Below are 22060 nucleotides of genomic sequence, written 5' to 3'. Positions count from 1 at the left end.
GTCAGTCGTAGAACAAGAAGATTAAAAACCGTATTGATTGTCAGAAAGTAATTTATTAGACTTGAGACAAGGTATTAGAAACTTGTTGATCAAAGGCTGAAGGTCCTTAATAATAGAGAAAAGACTGATCAAATAATAGTTGGTTGGGTTAGAATATTCTTTAAAGTTTTTGAAAATCGAAACCGCAAATGCCACTTTCTAACAAGCAGAAAAATAAGATTCAGTCAAGCGCTTATTAAATAGTTTAGAGTGAATTGAAAAGAGTTCTGGATAACACTTTTGTAAGACTATGACAGGAATGATGTCTGGTCTACAAGCTGTAGAGGAGTTTAATTGAGATATGACTTTACCAATGGAAGCTGGAGTGGTTTGAATGTCTTACAAGGGGTTAACTTGTTTAACTGGAATGGCAGGAAGAGTATAGCCATAAGGTTTAGTAGTTGAATTGGAAAAAAGTTTTTGCAAATAGTTCTGCTTTATCAGGGAAAATGAGTCATAAATCTAACTAATTTTGTAAGAGATTGAGAAGTACAGAAGTTATGAAATTTAGTGCCAGCAGGGTCCGTGGTGTTAGAGCCGAGTCATTCAATGTAGTAAGCATTAGAGTCACCAACAACAACAATCTGATATGGTATTTCTTTATTGATGTTTTTATTCTAATCTCTGCATTGATTTAGTTATGTAGGCACTACTGGTGAGTGCAAACAACAATTAGAAAAATAAAGTGTTTTAATTTTAAACTAAGGCTATTAGAAATTGTTTTTATTTTTCAGAAAAAGTTTTTATTTTTAAGCCAAGGTTCATAGTAAGGTCTCTGATGAATTTCTTATTGCAAAAAGAATGTCAAAGTTCTAATCTACAATAACCTATAGAACTATATTTTACATGAGTATGAGTATGGGTTATAAAAATAAAAAATCTCTAATGTTGTGTTTTTGTGATTGTTTAAAAAATGATTAAGTTTCCTCAATGAATAAGTTTCCTCAATTATTCTAATGATTTAACTTGTTTTTTTCAACCTAAATTGTCTAGACTATAGACTCACTTGTTCTTATGGTTTTACTCTCAATTATTCTTATGGTTTTACTTTTTTTTTACTTAAATTATCTAAAATATAAGTAGAATAAGTCCTTTTTTCTTTTTTTTTTTTTTTTTCACTATTTGCGGTATATATAAGAAAAAAATATAGGTATTTATACAAATATATATCGCCATAAAACACATTTTTAATTGTTATAATGGAAAAAATAACTATAACTAATCCAAAATGAAGGAGTAGCCTGTAAAGTAGAAATCCTGAGAAGACCTCTGGATTTGGTTTTAGCACTGTTGAGAGTTTAAGATTCCACCAGTTGTACAATTTTTTTTCAGATTTACCCAACCCTATTATAATATCTTTAATATTATTAGTAATCTAGTTTTAGAGAAATCATATATAATAATAATATGGTGTTATATAATATCTCTAATATTAAGTATAGTTTTAAATTATAATACTAGTAAATAAAAATTTTGCAATTTTTTATTTTAGTAACATGTCGTATCTTAAATCCTGTTGTTGAAATAAATTACATTTCTTTACCACCATTTGCAAGTTCAAATAAGTCCTCACAATTTCCACCTGAAGGTATAATGATTGCACCAACAGAACATTCATTGAAACAATGTGCTGGTATTTGTTCCTCTTTTTCAAAAAAAATTTCATTTGCTTATACAAAATTGCAAAACACTAGTTTAGAGTTTGAAAAAATGAGTTCAAATGAAATAAAACTTCCTGTCGCAGTACCTGTACAAGTCCATAATAGTTCTTATTCCTCAACATTACAACTTTCAGGTTTTGTGTTTTTGTTTATTCCAAGTAATACATCTGTTCAGTTAGCTGAAAATGAAAAATTAGTTTTTGAAAATACTGCAAGTAGTTTGGCAACACTTGTAATCTACATTTTGTTAAATTGTTTATTTGGTGTCATCTTGTTTTATTGTGTAAGTACCGAATATTTATATTATAAGGTAATATACACACAGATAATAAAACAAACAGTGGACTAATTGTTAAAAAAATTAGAGTTATAACTTTAGTAAGTTATAACTTTTATTTTTTAACATTATTAAAATCTTTTTGTTTATTTTTTAGCAATATCAAAATTCTCGAAGAAAAAGTCATTGTTTTACTTTGAGTGGTATATTTGAAGAAATATACTTTTCTATTATTACTATTACAACTGTTGGGTATGTAAAACTTTTTTTGTAATATTGTTTTTATTGAAGTAAAATATAATTTTTTTTTTTGCTTACTCTTTTACTTCTTATGAAAATTTAAAATTTTTTATTCAGTTATGGTGACAAGATTCCATTAACATTTTGTGGAAGAGTGTTATTAATAATTTGGACATTTATGGGTATTGTCTTGACTTCAATATGTGTTGGAAATATAATTTCAGCTTTGACAGTTGATGTCGTTAGTTCAGTCATTGATTTATATCCAAAATATACTGTGAGTTTTTTTTCAAAAAAATTTTTCACCACATAACTAAATATTTACTTCATATTATACATATGTGCATACATATATATATATAAATATATATATATATTTATATATATATATATACATATATATATATATATATATATATATATATATGTATATATATATATATATATATATATATATATATATATATATATATATATATATATATATATATATATATATATATATATATATATACAGTTAAATCCCATTAACTTGGACCCTGGATAAGTCGGAGTTTTACTAAGTTGAACAAAGTTTCAATTCCCCTTGAACATTCTCTATCAACTTACTATAAAATCATCTGCTTAAGTTGTACCCTGGTTAAGTCGGACCATTCACTAACTCATAGTGTTTTTTGAGGACCCTTCAGCAAAAAACTTCGCTTAGCTAGAACTTTTATTGTGAAGTGCATATAAAAACAAAACTTCCAATACTTCAATAAAAATCCCAAACCTTAAATGCTCAGAAACAAAATTTTTGTGTCAAATATAATTAATAAATATAATAGAAATAAAACCTTATGTGTCAAATATAATTAATCATAGTTAAACTTTTTCACGGAGATCTTTTGATTTAGTTAAGCTTCTAATAAATTCTATTTGTTAATAACTATTACATTAAAAATTCAAAAATATCAATTAAAATTCAAAATTTAGAATGTTCAAAAATTATCAAAATTTAGAATGTTTGAAAATTATCAAATAATTGAAAATACCTTTGCATTGAACTTAATTTAATGAACTAAACATTTTTACTGATATCTTCGATTTAAGTTATACTTCGATTAAGTTTTATTTACTAAAAATGTCGAAGGTTGCTAAAAGAAAGCTATCAAGTAGAACTATAACAGAAAAATACAAAATACTAAAAGAACTCGACAAAGGAAAATCATCTGTATCTATGTCAAAGAAATATGGCATTCCAAAGCAAACATTTCTGGATGGTCAAAAAAAAAAAAACACAATAGAGTAAAAGCGGGTCAAACCAATCAATGAAAAATAAAAATCAAGTAACTTTATTATTTTTTAAAATTTTTAAACTATTTTTTTTAAACAAGAAAAAAAATACCAACAAGCACATTATTTTATTTATTTTTTTTTTTTTTTTTAATTGTATTTGAAAACTAGAAGAAAAAAAAATGATCGCTTTTGGCAGAAAGTCTGTTAAAAACCGATCACTATAAAATACATTTAATAAATATAACATTTTATATATGTAAATGTATATATTTTTATATACTTTTTATATAGCATACATAAATATGCTACATATTTTTTATATAGCATACAGAAATAATAAAAGATTTAAGGTTTACATTTTTTACAACAAAAAAAATCTGAACCCATTACAAAATTTTTTGGCAAACATGTTTTGTTGCAGAGCCAAGTATTGCTATTTGGTTTCTTGCATGACATCATGTCCGAATGTAATTCTTTTTTATGCTTTCTGCATTTAATAACTTTTCTTCTTTTGGCTGAAGGTGTTGTAATCGGTTCTATATTTTGAGTTACTTTTTTTTCAAATTTTTCAAAAAAAAGGCAATGGCATTATGAGTTTGCAGATGGTTTTACGCTTTTTAGCTTGTTTTTCAGCTAATTTGAGTTGCTTAACTACTTCTCTTTTTTTGAGATGATCTGCAACACCGTGTTTTGTAATACATTGGCCAGCAATTTTTGGAATATTAGGTTGCCTCAATTTTTTTACCTGAGACTGATTTTCTTCTTGAAAAATACTCTTTAACTCATTTTCCATTTTGATTTTCATTCTCTCATGTAGTGCTCTGTACTTGTTGAACCTCAAAGCTGCTTTTTTGTCTAATTTTTAACTATAAAACAAAAAGAATTATGTAATCGGTATTAAAATTAAATTTTCTACATGATAGAGGCAAAATTATTTTTAAACGAATTATGGTTCCCAAATTATTACAATAGCAAATAAAAGAAAAAAGGCAAATTTTTACGACTCTCTTTTAAACTTTTATAAAAATAAAATGACTGAAAAATGACTTGGATTTTATCTTGACACATTTGAATAGAGGAGATGATTTTCTTTCTTCTGGTGTTTTTATTTTTTAAATATTCCTATCAGTTCCAGTTTTATTTAAATTTTTCGATTAGTGATCGAAAAAATACTATGATCGGTTTGACCCGCTTTTACTTTATATTCAGAAGTCAAAAAAAATAAAACTTCTGAAAAAAGAGTGCGGATGCATGTCTCCCTAAATGAGGGTTTGGATAAAGTATGTTATATGTGGTTTTTAAACACCCAACACCAAAACATTCCTGTGTCTGGAGCCATTTTCAAAGTCAAAGTTTTGCATTTTGCAAAATAACTTGGTTGTGACAACTTTCAAGCAACCAATGGATGGTTAGATAGATGGAAAAAAAGAAACAATGTATCGTTTAAAACAATATCGGGTGTTTTATTATTTTATTTTTTCATTGATATTAACATTTTTTTCAAAATAATAGTAGTTATTAACATATTAATATTTTTTTCAAAATAATAGTAATTATTAACATATTAACATTTTTTTCAAAATAATAGTAAGCATGGAACTCTAATTTCTATTCTATCACCCATAAACCAACAAATTATCAATTAAAGTCATTACCATGTTTTGGCTTATTACCACGCACTGCATTTTTTCTTATTTTTATAAGTAAAAGTATTTTTTCTTGCATTTTTTTCTGCATTTTCTGCATTTTTTCTTATTTTTATAAGTAAAAGATGTTACTAATGAAATAACCATTTCTTGAGACTTTGCTGACAATATTGTCTTGTTATAACTCACATGATATATTCAATGCAGATGAGTTTGGTTTATTTTGTAAAGCACTTTCAAAAAAAGTATGCATTTGGAAGGTTAGAAACGTAGTGGAGGTAAGAATTGCAAGATATTACTAACTGGCCTTGCTGCAGCTAACATGTGTGCAGAAAAACTTCCATTTTTTTGTTATTGGAAAATCATACAAACCTCGATGCTTTAAAGAAATTAGAAACACTTTATGTTGTTACCATGCGTAAAAAAAGAGCTAGATGACCTCTGAAATATTTGAGGAGTGGGTTAGAGGAAACACCAAAAAGTTTTCATTAGAATGCCATAAGGTAGCATTGGTTATTGATAATTGCACCACCCATCCAAATATTGAGAATCTTAAATTGGTCACACTCTATTCCCCCCCCCCCCCCCAAACACAACTTCATGTTTGCAGCCGATGGATCAAGAAGTCACTCGATTGTTGAAGTGTAAGTACTGAACTGATTATATTAAAAAGATCATAAATACTATTGATAACGGAAAGGAAATGCCTTCAATCTTCCTGGCATAGCAGTCTGGAGGAACAATATTTGATCACAAACAGTGTATCCCTGCTGAACAGCTAAGCAAGCATTTAGAAGGTATATCTGATCAGAGCTCTTTCTTAACATCAAATAATAAATCTTAAATCTTTCTTAACATCAACACTTACATCCTCAACTTTACCAGGTATATGTTTAAAGTTCACAATAACTAAATCTTTTGGATCAAAATCTAGTGCAATATCTATTTTATTTGTTAAAATAGCTGGACCTGTTTAACGTCCACCATCCAGAATGGAGAAATATTTTCTAAAAGGCATTTCATTTGCATGTAACAAGCAGACCAACTATTGCAATGTTCTCCCAAGACCTTCTTCTAATTTTCTGATTACTCCATTGTGTTGACCTGTGTTATTCACAGGACCATCACAACAACTGCTGCTAAAGTGTCTGATGATTTGATGTTGTTGGTGCTCAATAATATCTCTTGTGCAATATCAACAGCTTTACTACTTTGTGGCATGACATGATTGACATATTTGTTTTGCGGAAATGACACTATCACATAATGTTCTTCTTTAAAAATTTTTTGGACACCACTTGTTTTAATAGAAGTGATATCCTGCTTCCGATCAAATCCAATGCAAAATACTTTTTGGACTTCAGCACATGCTTTTTAACTTCCTTTTTCCTTCATATATTTCTCTGACAACAAAGTTTTGCTGGATCAATAGCATTCCCTGTTATAAGATCTAAATCTATTAGTATGGCATTTGCTATTAGGCAAGCATCTCTGTTACTGATTTTACACCTACCCATGGCCTTACACAACTCAGGATATTGCTTAGTGTTGTAAACCTTGATCTCTTCATCACTTGACATCTCATTATCACTTGACATCACTTTATCATTTGACATCTCAATTGGCAAATGATAAAGTTGACATATTGCTGTGATAATGACTATTCATTATCACAGCAATATATTTCATTTGAATCAATTTCTTTATCAAACTTCAATTTCTTATATGTAATTGGTAAATTGCATGTTTTATTTCCTATTTTTTCTCTCTTTTGCAGCTTAATTGTTTCTTCTTTATCTACTTTTCCTATTACCATCTTCTGTACCGTTTTTTTTTTCTATCCAGAACTCCCATTCGAGTGTTGGAATTTTCTTTGGCAGTGGACATGAACAAGCTGACCTTTCTCGAACACCATTATTAAAACACTTGCACAGCCAAATATCAAGTAGTTGGTTTAACATCTGTAAACTTGATTTAAATGTTGCAGAGGACTTCTTGCCATTAGAGTATTTACCAAGCTCATGTAATTTGTTAGTTAATCTCTTTATGTGAATAACTAAGCTGCTGAATGCAATGGTAGGAATACTTGCTTTGTTGTGCAGTGCTTTAATTTCATTAGCTATGACAGTTGCTCTTTCAGTAACACTTGCGCAATTGTTATTTTTTTAATAAATAGTCATATGTTTTGAAAACATCAGCAGAAGTTGGCAGTTGATTTGTTTGGAATGGTCTAGGTTGTCCAAGTATACCATGTTCAGTTTCACTTCGTGTTTTAACAGTAGCCATTTTTATTTTCAATTTTAACTAATTAAACAAAAAAACAAACAGCGTAATTTAAACATAATATATACAAGTATATATCTTATAATGAAGTGCAGGATCAAGTTAATCAGAAGTCAACAAATAACACTAACAGCTTTTTTTCTTATATTTCGTAGGGTGCTCTAAACTTTTGCAAAACTCTGAATACTATTAATATGATATTAGTAACACAAATCATCAAAAAATCTAAATCTTAATGCTTTTATCTTGCAATTATGTGACTTTTGTAAAATAGCATCATTTTAACCTGACAGTAAAATTCAAGTTAAAGTTGGCAAAACTAAATCAAATTTTTGTTACATTTTCTTTACATATCATTAATAGAGACAACAGATTTATATATAGATTCTGACATGTAGCACACATAAGAAAATATAATTCTCTCCCTTTCTTTCAATTAATGACATCAAAATGGTTGTTTGCTGTTGTAATCGATCAAACAGCTAAGAATTATCTTTGGGTAGTCTGGGTGATTGCTAAGTCTGGAAACATTGCCAATGATTGTTGAAGGTGTGATGCAGGGACTTTGTTGCTTGTTCTGAATACAGACCCAAAGACCGGTTATGCCAGTTAATAAACTTGGGAATATGAAAGAAGACTGCATGTACTTTGGGAGTGATGCTTGTGTTTGGAAGCTTGAGGTAAGAGTCCCAGAATTCCTCAATTAGTTCACAGTAGTTCTGTTGAAGTGTATTTCCAAAACAGACATGAACAATTGCATCAAACTTTTGGAATGTATCAATGAATGGCAATGCCAAGAAACAAGAATTTGCCTCTGCAAGTTGTTGAAGCTTGTCAACTTTTCTCAAAAGCTTTCTGCAATCATTTCCAGCAAACTGTCCTCTATGAAATGTCTGTTGTTGAATGTTCATCATCTTTGGCCGCTCTGTTGCATTTTGCCATAATAAACAGCAATTCTTGAATAGGTGGTTGACAATGCCAAGTAGAAGGTGCAGCTTGGAAGCCTGTGTAGTCATTCTGAATAGATCCAAAAGTTCAGAGCTCACCACTCTGATAAAGATTCTTAGACTTAATGTTACACCAAGTACAAGGATGTGTACTGGAGTGAGACTGTAAACCACAGATGATGGTAGCCACAGACTGTAAACCACAGATGATGTCATATGACAACACAAAAGACGTCCTTTCAAGGCACAATTTGTCAAGAATTTGTTTCACACTGCCATACTTTTCAGGTAGATTTTCTGAAACAGCTACCAACAACTGCCGTTTCACACTTGAATCTTTGAAAAGAGGCTTTTTGGATGGTGGGAGACATTCTCTGCTTCTAAGGCAATTATTCCTAGAGAAATTTTTAAGAAACCTCCATCTATTCTAATCTTTATAAATTCATTTGACTGTGGACCTCAAATTTAAATGACAGGGTTTCTCAGAGCAATAAGATCTTTGCAATGCACAAGTAGTCACTTGGACTCGTGGCTGTCAGTTTTGGTTGTGTCCATAATGTTGCTGGTGACAAACAAATCAGAAAGATGCTTTCCAAGTGATTCAAACTTTTTTAAAGTTTTTCTCAACTATGCGATGTGGAGTAACTTGGTTGAGAGTTGAAACAAGCTTGTTCATTCCTCTGTTAGATAAGCCAGTCTGATTTTGAACTTGTAAGAGCTGTTGAGCAGTCAAAGTAGATGTTTGTGGAAAAAGCTCTCTTGAAGTTGTCTTGAAGATCCTAAAATTATTTCTTTCATCAACATTCATTTAAAAAATGCAAAAAGATTGATTTTTAGTCAGAGTATTTATACCTGGAGTCACTGGAATATTTCTTCCCAATCCTTGGCTAAGGCGAACTGTGCCATGAAGAGATGGTGTCTTGTTGGCAATCACTGTAACATCCAACCTCTGGGTAGCTTTTTCATCTTTAGTTGCAACTCCAAATAAGTTTTGTCTAAGCATTTCTTTGGTGCAGACACGGGGAATTTTCCAATCTGTGAAAAGCATGCAGAACATTTTTCAACAGTTCTTCTGGTGGATTGGTTTGGTTAGTTGCCTTGACTGGTTCTAGGCTTTTGAACCTTACTTTCCCAACACAACAGATCAAGCAATTACTGATTCTCTTTTTGTTGGCCAAACTTTAATTGTTTGATAATCAGGCAAAGAGGGCAGTTGGACATCTTGACTTGTCTCTTTTTTTCTATAAATAGTGCAAATTTTTCACAACTCCAACTGGAACTTTGGTCTTTGGCCTTCAAAGTTGATTGGTTGGCCAGCAACTTAGGACAGCTTTCAATCATAGCAGCAATGAGTTGTCTAGAGGATTTATTTACACAAAGAAAACATACAGTTTTCCTGTTTTCATCATGACATTTTGCTTGATTAGGCATTTTAGAAATGTTGATTGTACTTTTGCTCTTCCTAAAATTTTCTAAATAAATGCTTTGGCATTCAGCCCTTTCCCAAAATTTTTCAAATAAATAAACAATGCATATAACTCATATAAAAATGTTCCCAAAATTTTTTAAATAAATTAACAATGTATATAACTCATGTAAAAATGTAAACAATATCTCTATTTGCAATCTTTATGACAAAATATAACAAATTCTTGCTTTAAAATAATCTTTTTACTTGCTTTGACTTCACAAAAAAAAACTTCGAAAAATGCTCAAACTTCAAATCAATTTTTCTTCCACGGATGATAACAAAAGATTTCAGAATCACTTCTGATACACTTCTATATATCCCCACTATCATACCCCAAAAGGATTTTCTAGGGTCACGAGGTTCATATTAGAAGTCATTTTGTGACACTGTGTATACTCATGACAAAGTTGTGTTTTTTTCTACAATGAATGGATCTCCCTGAAAAAAACATCCTAAACTTGAATCTTCAAATTAAATATCAAAATGAGAAAAAAAATTCTGAGATGCTTGAGGTTTATATTATCTGAAAAGTGGTATTCACAAAGTATACAAAATAATCAGAAAAAATCAATCAAAAAAGTCAATTCAGAAAGAACAAGAGCAAAAAAGGAGTGCTAATCAGATGCCTCATTCGAAATTTTGAAACAGAAATTGGATTGCAAGACTTTCTTCAAACTTCTACATTGTCCCAAACAAGACTTTCTTTCAACTTCCACATAGTTCCATTAAAACATGTATGGTTTTTTGAAGTTTCAAAAAAATATTTTTGTTCAAACATTTGTTAAACTACTCAGCATACTTTTCTGCAAAGCTAAGAAATTTTTACAGTTTGTTTTTGTCAAAAACTGGCTTACCTGCATAAATGCTACCAATGCATCAACCATAGACTTGAATCTGATTAAATGTATCACAAATTCCAACTTGACAGGTAGGTGAAAGAGCATCACTACTATTGGAAGGCATACCTTACGTGGTTACCAAGGTTACCTTACGTGGTAAGTGTAAAGGCTTTTCACTTCCCAAATACCATTAAAGACAAAATTGTTTAAAAGTTTTTGAAAACTAAATAATCTTTACCATTTCAACTCGGAAAGCTTTTCTACGTTTTAGTCCAACACCTGTGCAAAAATACATCAAAGAAAGGAATTGCAATAATCAAATTCTATGCAAAGATAATTGGGTGGTAAAAAATGAGCTCTATAGATTTTGGATTATTGATTGTTGGATGTGCCTTGTAGTTATATATAATAAGCGCTACTTTTTTATTCACTTTTGTGAATAAAATTATAAAAAATTTTAGAATTATCACTGGAACAAAAGGTTTGGACTAAGAAAAAAATAATATATACTTAGTATTTTTTTTTTAATATAAAATTTTTAACGCCCCCACTAAGAAAAAGTTGAAAAAGAAGATAAAAAAGTTTTGCTACTTTAGTGTTATAATTTTGTGACAAGGGGGGCGAGGTTAAAAACGGTAGAAAATTGTGTGATATTATTTATAGACACCCCCTAACTTTTCACACAATACTATTTACTGTCATATTTATATTGTATAAAAAATTAGACTTAAAAAACATTAACTTAAGGGTCCCCCCTAAATAAACAGTCAAATTCTTAAAAAAAACACCAAATGTTCATTAAATTTTTCTTTTCGTACTTGAAGAAAAGCTTGTTTGCAATGGTCCTCCACTATTTAAAGTAGTAGTTGAAGCTACCTTCAAGGCTTCCTAAGTCAAGGACCTGAAGGACTTTGGCTTTGCAGTTTTGTATAAGTTTGACTCCTCTCTTTGCGCAGTTGTTCACAACTTGACAGTACTTAGCAACATTTTTGATATAGTTCTAATCTTTCATCTCTGACCTGTCCTAGAAAGGCAATTGCATCCAGTCATTCTTGATTAGGTTAAACTTTAGTCAGGAATGAATGGCTGCATCAAAAGATGTTTTGTCTGTATCACAGTACCACTGCATATTGACGATGTACTGTATCAACATTCAGTGCAATAACTGAGATGCAATTTAACAAAAAAGCCTTTGCGTAAAACAGTGTGAGTAACAATTAAATATTTTGATTTAATTAATGTATGGAGTTTTTTTACAGTTGATTTTTTGTTGCAAAGGTGACAAATACCAAGACCAACTATTGGATAGCATTATAAGCAAAATGAACTTCTTTTTTTAATGGAATCTTTGCTAATTTCGTTGAGTTCAGAAAATTTTTTAACTAGCTCTACACTACTGCAAATTACATATGAGATTATTTTAAGTTTATAAATCAAAATTCTAACATATTGGTTTATTTGTATCTTACATATGAGATTATTTTAATTTTATAAATCAAAGTTCTAACATATTGTTTAATTTGAAACAAATTTCAGAAAATTGTATTGATGTTTTTTGTGCCAAACTAGTCATTAAATTAAAATTTTAAATTAGCATTTAAATTATAAAGCACTTGAGTTTTTTATAATTAAAAGGGTAATAATAATAAATAAAATAAAAATTATAAATATTTTGCAAATCGAAACAAAAAATACTTTCAAACAACTTTTGTTACAAAAAGAACATTATAGAATTTTTGTAATAATTGAAATAAATGAATGGCAGAGTATAATAATATGTAATAACATACAAAAAAAAACTTACAAAATTAATTGTATAGTTTAATGATAAAACAATAAACATAAAATATAATAAAAAATTTTTAATTCATAACATCTTTTTTTAAGGTTATTGCAAAGTTAGGATCGCCTGAGTATATATGGGCTAATAAGATATCATCAATAAATCTTATTAAAGGTTTGTGATTTTTGATTAAAAGAAATTTTCTAATTGTTACCTTTACTAATTACAGAACAACAATGTTGTTTTATGTGAAAAGTTTGAGAAGAATCATGGTGGTGACCATGGTGACTGATTACAAAATGATTTTTTGATTAAGCTGTTTTTTTTGTTTTTTTTTAATCTATTGTTTACTTTTTAGATATAAACTTCTCAAGTCATTCAGATGTTTTAGATGGATTAAAAGCTGGTCACGCAAAGTATGCTGTTTTTGATCAATACACAGTTGAAGCTTACCGAGTTGTTATGATGCAATTTAACATAAAAATTGCAAAAGTTTTTAATACTGACAGTTCTTATTATGGAGGTAATTTGCTTCAGATTTTGATTTTTTGATTTTTTTTAAAGTAATTAAAATAAAATTTTAAACTGATTTTTTATTTTTTTTAATAAAGACTTAATTGAAGTGATTTATTTAAATATAGTTTTTTTTTTTAACAAATTCACTCTAAACAAGACTGAAAAGAACCACTAATTAATATAGTAGAATACAAAAACAAATAAAAAAACCTGAAAAGCAAGTAGACACAGTTTACAGTTTTTAGGCCTTCTTTCAAGCAAACGATTCACAGAAAACTTAAAAAACTGTTTTCTTTCAAGCAAACGATTGATAGAAAACTCAAAAAACTGTAAATAAAATTTGTCAGGAAAGCATGAAATAAGGAAAGATTTAAAAGCACTGATGTTCGTGGTAAAATCTTATTAATAAATAAAACCTCTTTAAGCATGAAGGAACAGTTACAGTAACAGAAAGCAAGCTAAATAGAGACTCATGCAAGATTGAATTTTGGTTGACAGAATAACTGATGATAGCTTACCTGAACAGTGACAATGATAGCATTTGTATATGAAAGAAAGATATGCAGCTTTACATCAATGTTCTCAGATGCTTAATTTTAGTAGCAGATCCAACAATATTTGTTATGCTTTCTAATACCTCATTAATAGAACAACCGATGCTAACATTGCAATGGATTTAAGATTTCTGTGAGATACCAGTAGTAAATGGTTACCTGAAAGAACATAAAAAACTGGAGTAAAAGTGATTTTGTTTATTAATATAGTAATATCATAACATTGTGGTAATTGTAATGAGTAATTAACTATGTTTTGTTTGGGTTAAAATACGCCAATCTTTTAAAGCCCCAAGTTGTTACTGAAGCGAGATTAGATTTAAGTTCGGCTGCTTGTTTTAAGCAATTAAATTGTAAACCTTTTTGTCAGGATGAGGCCAGCTGAAATAAAATTTTCCTAGGGGATTAGACATCCTCTATGCCCCATCTCCTCTCTTGGGATGGCCTTCACTATTAGTGCATTTAGTTTTTGTTATTGAAGGAATACATTATAATTTAAAATTACAAATGAAAAATTGAAATTTAATTTTAAAAAGTATTTTATTATTTATCATTATTAGCTGATTAAATAGATTATTTAATCAGATAAAAAAAATGGAAAAAACACACTGCAGAAGCAATTAACCGTATTTTTAATTTGCTACTCAAAATAAAAAAAAAGTTAAATTTGAATTTAGAATGTCGGAATTCAATTAATGAACAAATTTATTGCTTAAAGAAATCACGACTCTATCAGTTATTACTTACATATTTAATTTTTTTATTGGGAAAGATATGAGGAATTTTCGTTACAATTTGCTTATATGTTGCTATTGGTGACTTTAATACTTATTACACTGGCTCTAGCACCACTGAGCCTGCTGGAATTAAAGCTCATAATTTTTTTATTTCTTAATATGTTACTCAGATATTTAAATTTTGACATTTAAAGTTTTTAGACATTTTTAATCACTTATCTTCACTCCTTTTTTGTGTCTTGTCTCTAACCCTAGCTTGAGTTCAGTGTCTTTTTGTTACTGGTTAGGTTGTTCAGACCATGCTATGATCTATTTTGTTCTTCTTTAGATTCACCCATTAATTTAGATTCATTTATTACACTATTTACTACTATCATTATGCTGACTGGGATTATTTTTGTGATTTTCTTTGTGGTTGCCTTTTAGCTGATGTCTTTTATCTTTCTGCTAAAATATGTGCCTTCTGCATAAACCCCTTCTGCATAAAACCCTGGATGGATTTTGGATGGAGGTATGAAAGCTTTTGTTTATTCTTGCTGGTTTCAAATAAACCCTCATTTTACCCCATGGGTTTTACATTCTTGTATAATTTTATCAATGTAAAAGTGTTGTTAAAAAAAAGACGCTATTCTAAGTTTACTAAATCTCATAATTCATTTCAGAAATTCCAGAGATTTTTGGAAAATCTTTAACAGTGTTATTTAAAAAAATCTGAAATTTATCTTTTTTTTTTTTTTTTTTTTTTTGTTATTCACCTCCTCAAGGCCAAGAAGGCCACTACAGATGAGGAAGCTACTTAATGGTGGTTATAACCCTCTCTCAACTCTATAACTCCGAAACACGAACCTTGACGAACAAGGTCGCTGCGCGGAGAAACAAGTTGAGCGCGGTACTACCAGGGACGTGGCGGGGATCGAACTCGGAACCTCTCGCTTATGAAGCGAGCGCTTTACCACTACACCACCCCTTTAACTATTGTCCAATCATCTCTCTCAACTTCTGGGGTACCTCAAGGTTGTATTCTTGGTCCTGTATTGTTTCTCATTCATTTTAATGACCTTCTTGACAATCTTACATCTAAAATGGTTCTACTTGCTGATGACATCTATATACTTCTTTGAACTTTTTATCAACTTTATGACCTCTTTGAACAGGTAGCCATGTTGAATTTTAGTCTCTCCTCTGTAACAGCTTGAGGTTTACAGTGGCTTGTAAATTTTAATTCTCTCCCATAATTGTACTCAAAAAGTTGCTTATCTTGAAAAATCTTTTTTCTGATAGCGAATACTTGAAAGAATGTTTATTAACATGTATGAAGCTCTTTTAAACAGTTTTTAAAATTAATGTGAAATTATTAAAAACTAAAAGTCATGAAACTTTCAGCAAGAATTTAAAAAAAAATAAACAGTTTAGATTTTCACTGATATAACTAACCAGCAATCAAAGACATAAATCATCATTTGAGTTTATGTCAAACTTGGCCAACAATCAACATTTTGGTTATTGCTTTAATATGCTACTTTTGAGTATTTTACATTTTGATACAGCTTCAATCTTTCTAAAATCTGTTGAACAACAAAATTTTTGATTATATTTTTTTTCAAAGAAACCTTTTCTGTATTATCAACACATCCTAAAATAGATGTGTTGATAATACAGAATAGAATCAATGTTGTAGTACTGTTTAATAAAAATAGAAATATTGGATTCTTTAAACATATTTGAATGTATTTGAAATTTGAAATGTAGTTCAACAGATACTGTAAAAATAGCTTTAGTATATATTGCTGGTCTTAAATTTAAGAACTGGTTATAAAGATCTTGACATTGATTCATATTCATATATATTTATATATATATATACATAATGATGATCTTCAATTTAAGGGGTGATATTGATTTATATATATATATATATATATATATATATATATATGTATATATATATATATATATATATATATATATATATATATATATGTATATGTATATATATATATATACATAATGATGATCTTCAATTTAAGGGGTGATATTGATACAAATACATATTTGTATTGTAATGACTTAAATTGAGGTGGTTAACGAAGCCTATTTTGTATTTTTTGGGTTATTTTAAGAATGTTTTATATAAAAATTTATAAAATCTAATAAAGTTGAATGTTTTTTTAAATTAATTAATTACTCAATATTAAATGCTTCACCCTCTTACAAGGAGCAAAAAAAAACAAGATATGGAATATTTTAAAACTGAGTGATTAGATTAAAAACTTGTTTTTGATGTTTGTCTAAAAAAATTCTTTTAAATGAAACTCTACTGAACTTATTACTTCCTGTTAAAACATATATTAAATTTTGCTCTAAGTATTTTTATTTGGAAATCAATTATTTTTTTAAACTAGTTTAACAAACCAAAACAAAGAGTTTATAAAATCAGAATCCAGGTTTCAAATTGCACAGAGTAACATCCCTTGGTTTTAGATAGCTGTGTGTTAATACAAAAAAATAATTATATATGTGTTAATACAAAAAAATAATTAAAATTTCACAACGTAATCTGGTTAATACAATAAATCTATTCAGCAAAGTTCTTAAAAGGTTTAACAAGTAAAGTTTGATTGAAATTTGTTTTTAATTTGTTTTTAAATTTGATGTCAGTTTTTTATCAAGATTTTTTTTCTAGTGTCATTGGGTGGAAATTATTCTCTACTTCAATCTTGTATGAATAATTTATTAAAAAACAGCTCAGCTATGGTTGGTTCTGCAATGCATGATTTTAAAATGGTAAGTTTTTAAATATTAATTTGGCTTTTTGAGAGAATGCAATGAGTTATTGGTCGATACAGAAACCGCTATTTAAAGGATTTTTATTATAATATAGTATTTAATGGATATCACAATAGAAGTATTAGAATATAAATTTTTTTAGGGTCAACTTAACGTATATATATATATACATATATATGTATATATATATATAAATATATATATATATATATATATATATATATATATATATATATATATATATATATATATATATATATATATATATATATATATATATATATATATATATATATATATATACACACACACATATTAAAGAAAAATAAAACTCGATAAGTGTTTTTGCTAATTGATTATGCTTTGTTTTTTAAGAACATTGAGCACTCTATTAGTAGAATACACTAACATAATATATGTATGTATATATATATGTATGTATATATATATGTATGTATATATATGTATATATATATATATATATATTATATATATAAATATATATATATATATATATATATAAAATACTAACTAAATAAGTTTTATAAATTGAAATTTGCATTAATTTAATGATTCTATTCATAATTTTTGTGATGTTTTTATTATAATAATATTGTATAAATAATGATAAAAAGATTATTTAAATATGACTTAAAAATTGTAATATTAAACAATGGTTTAATTTTATTAATTTGTGTTAATTAATGTACTAGTTATAAAAACAATATAAAAAGAAAATTTACTTTATAGGATGCTATGCAAAAAACCAACTCAACACACTTGAAGTTGAATAAAACTCAAGTTCAACTTTTTAGTATTCAATCACCAATCTTTAAGATGATGCTGAGTGGCATGGTATATGTTCTACTAAGTCTTTTGATTGCTGGTAGTGTATATGAATTTTTAAGAATAAAGTGGATTAAAAAACCTCGAGTTGCACCCAGTTTAGGTATTTTAAAATAGAAGTTAAAAAAAGTAAATAAAAAACTAATAACAATATCGTCCAGTATATATTTTTTCAAAGATTAAAATGCATTTATTTATAATACTATGTCATTTTTTAGTTTATTTTTAATGATAACACAATAACTGTAAAAGAATTTTCACCGTGTAATACTTTTTATAAAACTTGCATATTTTTTTTCAAATTTTCAATACATGTCATTAAGCGGGTAGTGCAAAAACATCATTTCATAAGTATTATTAACAACGTATTTTTTTTCTAATTAAGAATTCTTAATTTAATAAATTAGTTATGAAATATATTTTTATAATTAATACATATTGTATTAATTATAATATAATATTGTAAATTTTAAATGATTTGATAAACTTTTATTCAGATTTAATGAGTGGAGTCAAAATGTTATTAGGGGTTTATTTAAAGGGAGAGTCCCTTAAATATGGTATAATATACGGTTAAAAGTTATCAAATTTCTGGTTTAAAAATTAATAAAAATTTACAGTTTTCTAAATGTTTGAAAAATTATTTATATATTTCTGAGTGTTTTATTTAATATTTGAATTATTTTAGATAAAAAGCTTGCATACTTGCAAGTAATGAATAATCTTTCTCAAGAATATCTAATTGAATTTCATAATATGATAGAAAGACTTCAAATAAAAACTGATCTACTTCTTTATAAACACGCTGAACAAAGATATAAACTGAGAAATAAATTTTCAAAGTTATATGGGGTAAACTTTAAATATGTAACCCTAAACGATCTTGGTGTGTCCTTGGAGCAGATTGCCGAGTTTAGAGAGGAAATTAAGCGTCGCCCGAAGAAAACTTTTTGGAAAAGATTTTCGGAGTACGCAGTAAAGAAACTGTTGTGGTTGCGCATCAAGATTTTTAAATAGACAACAAATGAATTTTTCGTTTTTACCATTTTTCTTGCTCTGCAGGGAATGGTGCTTTTTTTTTAGTTCAGAACCATATTGTGTTACCACTTTTTTTAGGTTAGTTTTAACGACTTAATAGGTTACTAAGTAGTAACAGTATGACTAAGTTGTTAAAAGTGTGACTAAGTTGTAAGTAGACAGGTTACTAAGTAGTAACATTATAAATATACACAATTTATTTACGTAAAGTATTTATGTTTTTTATGAACAAACAAACCTTAAAAGATTATTAATATTGTAAATTTTAAATGATTTGATAAACTTTTATTCAGATTTAATGAGTTTTTGTTTTTATGAGCATTTTTGTTTTTAAATATAGTTTATCCCGATTACTTCAGTTAGTAAATTAAATGATTTAAGTTTTGTTTAGCAGCAAATCATGATCTTTATCAAGTGTACGGCCAAATATTTTGCATTTTTGACGAAAGAAGGTCATTACTTAAAATATACAAAAATAAAGTTATTCTGGAAAATACTTTTTTTTCAGGAAAAAAAAGATGATTTTGTTTAAGTTTCTTAAAAAAGAAAAGAACTGAACAAGTAAAAAAAAGAAATATTGTTTATATTAAATCAATAAAACATCTTGTATTATTAATTTTAAATTGTTGTGTTTTGCTAATTGGGCTGACTTTATTTTTGATTGCTTGTTGCGTTATATTGCTTTTTTTGAAACTAATTACATTATCCACTTAACTTCCATTAGTATATTATCTTACTTTTATTATTGAAGAATACATTTCTTTTATTATTGAAGATTGTATTTCTTTTATTATTGAAGAATAAAAGTATATAACTTATTACTATGCTTGTGAAATTTATCCCAAGTTTTAGATGCTTAGAGCAAAGAAGGTTTTTATTGAACAAATATTTTTTTAAAATAAACTGAGCAGTTGTTCTGAATAATAGATAATAGCATCAAAACTAAAAATATTGCAAAAGCATCACAAACATAATAAAATAATTTTTTTTTCATATCGTATTTTACTGTGCAATATGAAAGGCAAATTCTCTACTGTCTTCTGATAAAGATACATAAAAAGAAGGGCGTTGTAGTTTGTCTAAAGGTTTGTTTAAAATATTTTTTTGACTTTTTAACATCGTTATTGCAATTATCTATGCCTTCTTTAGCCAAACTTTTTTATTTTGACAATAAATTCTGAGCACAAAACATACTGTAGGCTCACTAAAAATGTAAATCATTTAAATTTCTACTAATATTATGGTATAATATTGTTAAAACTGTATCATTTATGCTTATTTTGTATAACGTTCATAGTTCTTTTTTTCCGTATATTTCTGTATACAATCTTATAACATACTTTCTAGCCATTATCCAATATCTGGCCTTGTTCTGTATGTTCAATATATGCCTTTATTCTGGCCTTGCATGAATTGCATAGTTTTTAAAATTATTCACTTAAACACAGATATATATATGCATGTATGCATATGTATGCATATGTATGCATATGTGAGTGTGTGTGTGTGTGTGTGTGTGTGTGTGTGTGTGTGTGTGTGTGTGTGTGTGTGTGTGTGTGTGTGTGTATATATATATAGATATATGCGCCGCCGCTTATCTGCTGGTACTGTCTAAGTCTCTTTATTGAATCACTTTAAAGTTAAGCTATCATGACTAATGACTTTAAAACTATTTTTTAGATTAAAAGAGCTTTAATCAAAGAAGCAATTAAATGTTTGTTGAAATGTTGAACTAGTAAGTTTTGGATCTCTTCGGAAATCTGTATTTTAAGTCGGATTTTTTCATGGACGTCATAAAATAGTTTACATCATAATAGCCTTTAACTGTAATGTCATCTTTAAATTCCATGAACTCAAATGGGGAAAACAAAAGCACTTTTCGATTTAGCAAGTTATTTCAATTTAATTAAATGTACAACATCAGAAAATAAATAAAATTTTCGACAGAAAAACTATTTTCTGCTTAATACAAGCTATTTATTTTCTGTATCATTTTACAATAGTTTTGATAATAATAACAATAATAATAATAAAATATTATAACAGTATAAGATAAAAAAAAATTACTAATTTTTTTTTATCTTATACTGTTATAATATATTGTTCTAAATTATTAATTTATAGTATTATTAATAGTAAGTATATTTACAATAATTACAAGGAAAAAATAATAATTATAACTAATATTATAATGGTAGTTATGAGCATAAAATTATTTATAATAAAAAGTTAATGATTTATTTAGAATGGTGGATTTATTTAAAATTCATACAGAAATCTGATCAAAGGAGTGACACCAATTTTTAAACATAGTATAAGTAATAATAAGCTAAGATATGCATTGAAACATATGGACCGTAATATACATTAAAAACAACAAAATTAATACATTAAAACAAATATGTAGAAGTCATATAAGGTTCTAATAATAAATGCAGGTTTTAATAATAAAAAAAATTAACAAAAATTACTGGTGATAATTGTAGTAATGACGAAATGAAAACTAAAAGAATATTTTAATCGTAAGGATAATATGTCAAAAAAATAGAATAAAAAGTTTTTCAGAATTTTTTAAATTGATATTGTTTAAGATGGAGTAAAGGTATTTTAGAATATATTAGTTTGGACTCATTCAAAATGCATGCAAGGCTCCTGCTCCATTCACAGTTGCACTGATAAACAATAGAATTTTTACCATACTTCTGGGTTTTAAAAGATGACATTTAGTTTTCCGTTGCGTATATTTCTAGTAGATTAGGAATGTAATAGTCTACTTTATGTGAACAAGTTTGTGACAGGAGATAGTAAATTTTTATTTAAGGAGCCAAAAACAAAAAGACAATTAACATACTTTACTAGCACTGGAACTATTGGAATGAAAAGTTTTTTGAATGATTCGATTTAATTGGTTGAAAGTTTATTATTCTAATGAATTGACGCTGAGACGATAGCAACTTGTTAATGCGATAGTTTCCAACTTGCCCCAAACTTGACAACAATATCTAAGATGAGATGAGAATAATGCATAGTAAATATCCTTTAGTGTAACTTTATCGACATAATGGCAAATTATCAAAAGCATACCGTTAGCACGAGTTTTTTGCTTCGTTCATTAATG

The 22060-nt window shown here is 27.7% G+C and overlaps 1 protein-coding gene across 2 annotated transcripts in view; it reads left to right on the top strand.

Moving 5' to 3' along the window:
- LOC136087586 (uncharacterized) overlaps positions 1-19241 on the top strand; it is a 144847-nt gene extending 125606 nt beyond the window's left edge. For both annotated transcript variants that reach the window (XM_065810785.1, XM_065810786.1), the window contains exons 20-27: positions 1532-1983; positions 2135-2229; positions 2335-2494; positions 12569-12638; positions 12823-12987; positions 16955-17055; positions 17809-18007; positions 18593-19241. In XM_065810785.1, the coding sequence (XP_065666857.1) occupies positions 1532-1983; positions 2135-2229; positions 2335-2494; positions 12569-12638; positions 12823-12987; positions 16955-17055; positions 17809-18007; positions 18593-18921 (1571 nt within the window). In that variant the 3' untranslated portion in view covers positions 18922-19241. The remainder of the gene's footprint in view (positions 1-1531; positions 1984-2134; positions 2230-2334; positions 2495-12568; positions 12639-12822; positions 12988-16954; positions 17056-17808; positions 18008-18592) is intronic.
- Positions 19242-22060: the final 2819 nt, after the last annotated feature.

This window comes from Hydra vulgaris, chromosome 11, assembly GCF_038396675.1.
Source record: "Hydra vulgaris chromosome 11, alternate assembly HydraT2T_AEP".
Taxonomy (NCBI): domain Eukaryota; kingdom Metazoa; phylum Cnidaria; class Hydrozoa; order Anthoathecata; family Hydridae; genus Hydra; species Hydra vulgaris.
Note: the sequence above shows the minus strand (reverse complement) of the source record. Positions and strands in the feature narration are given on the sequence as shown.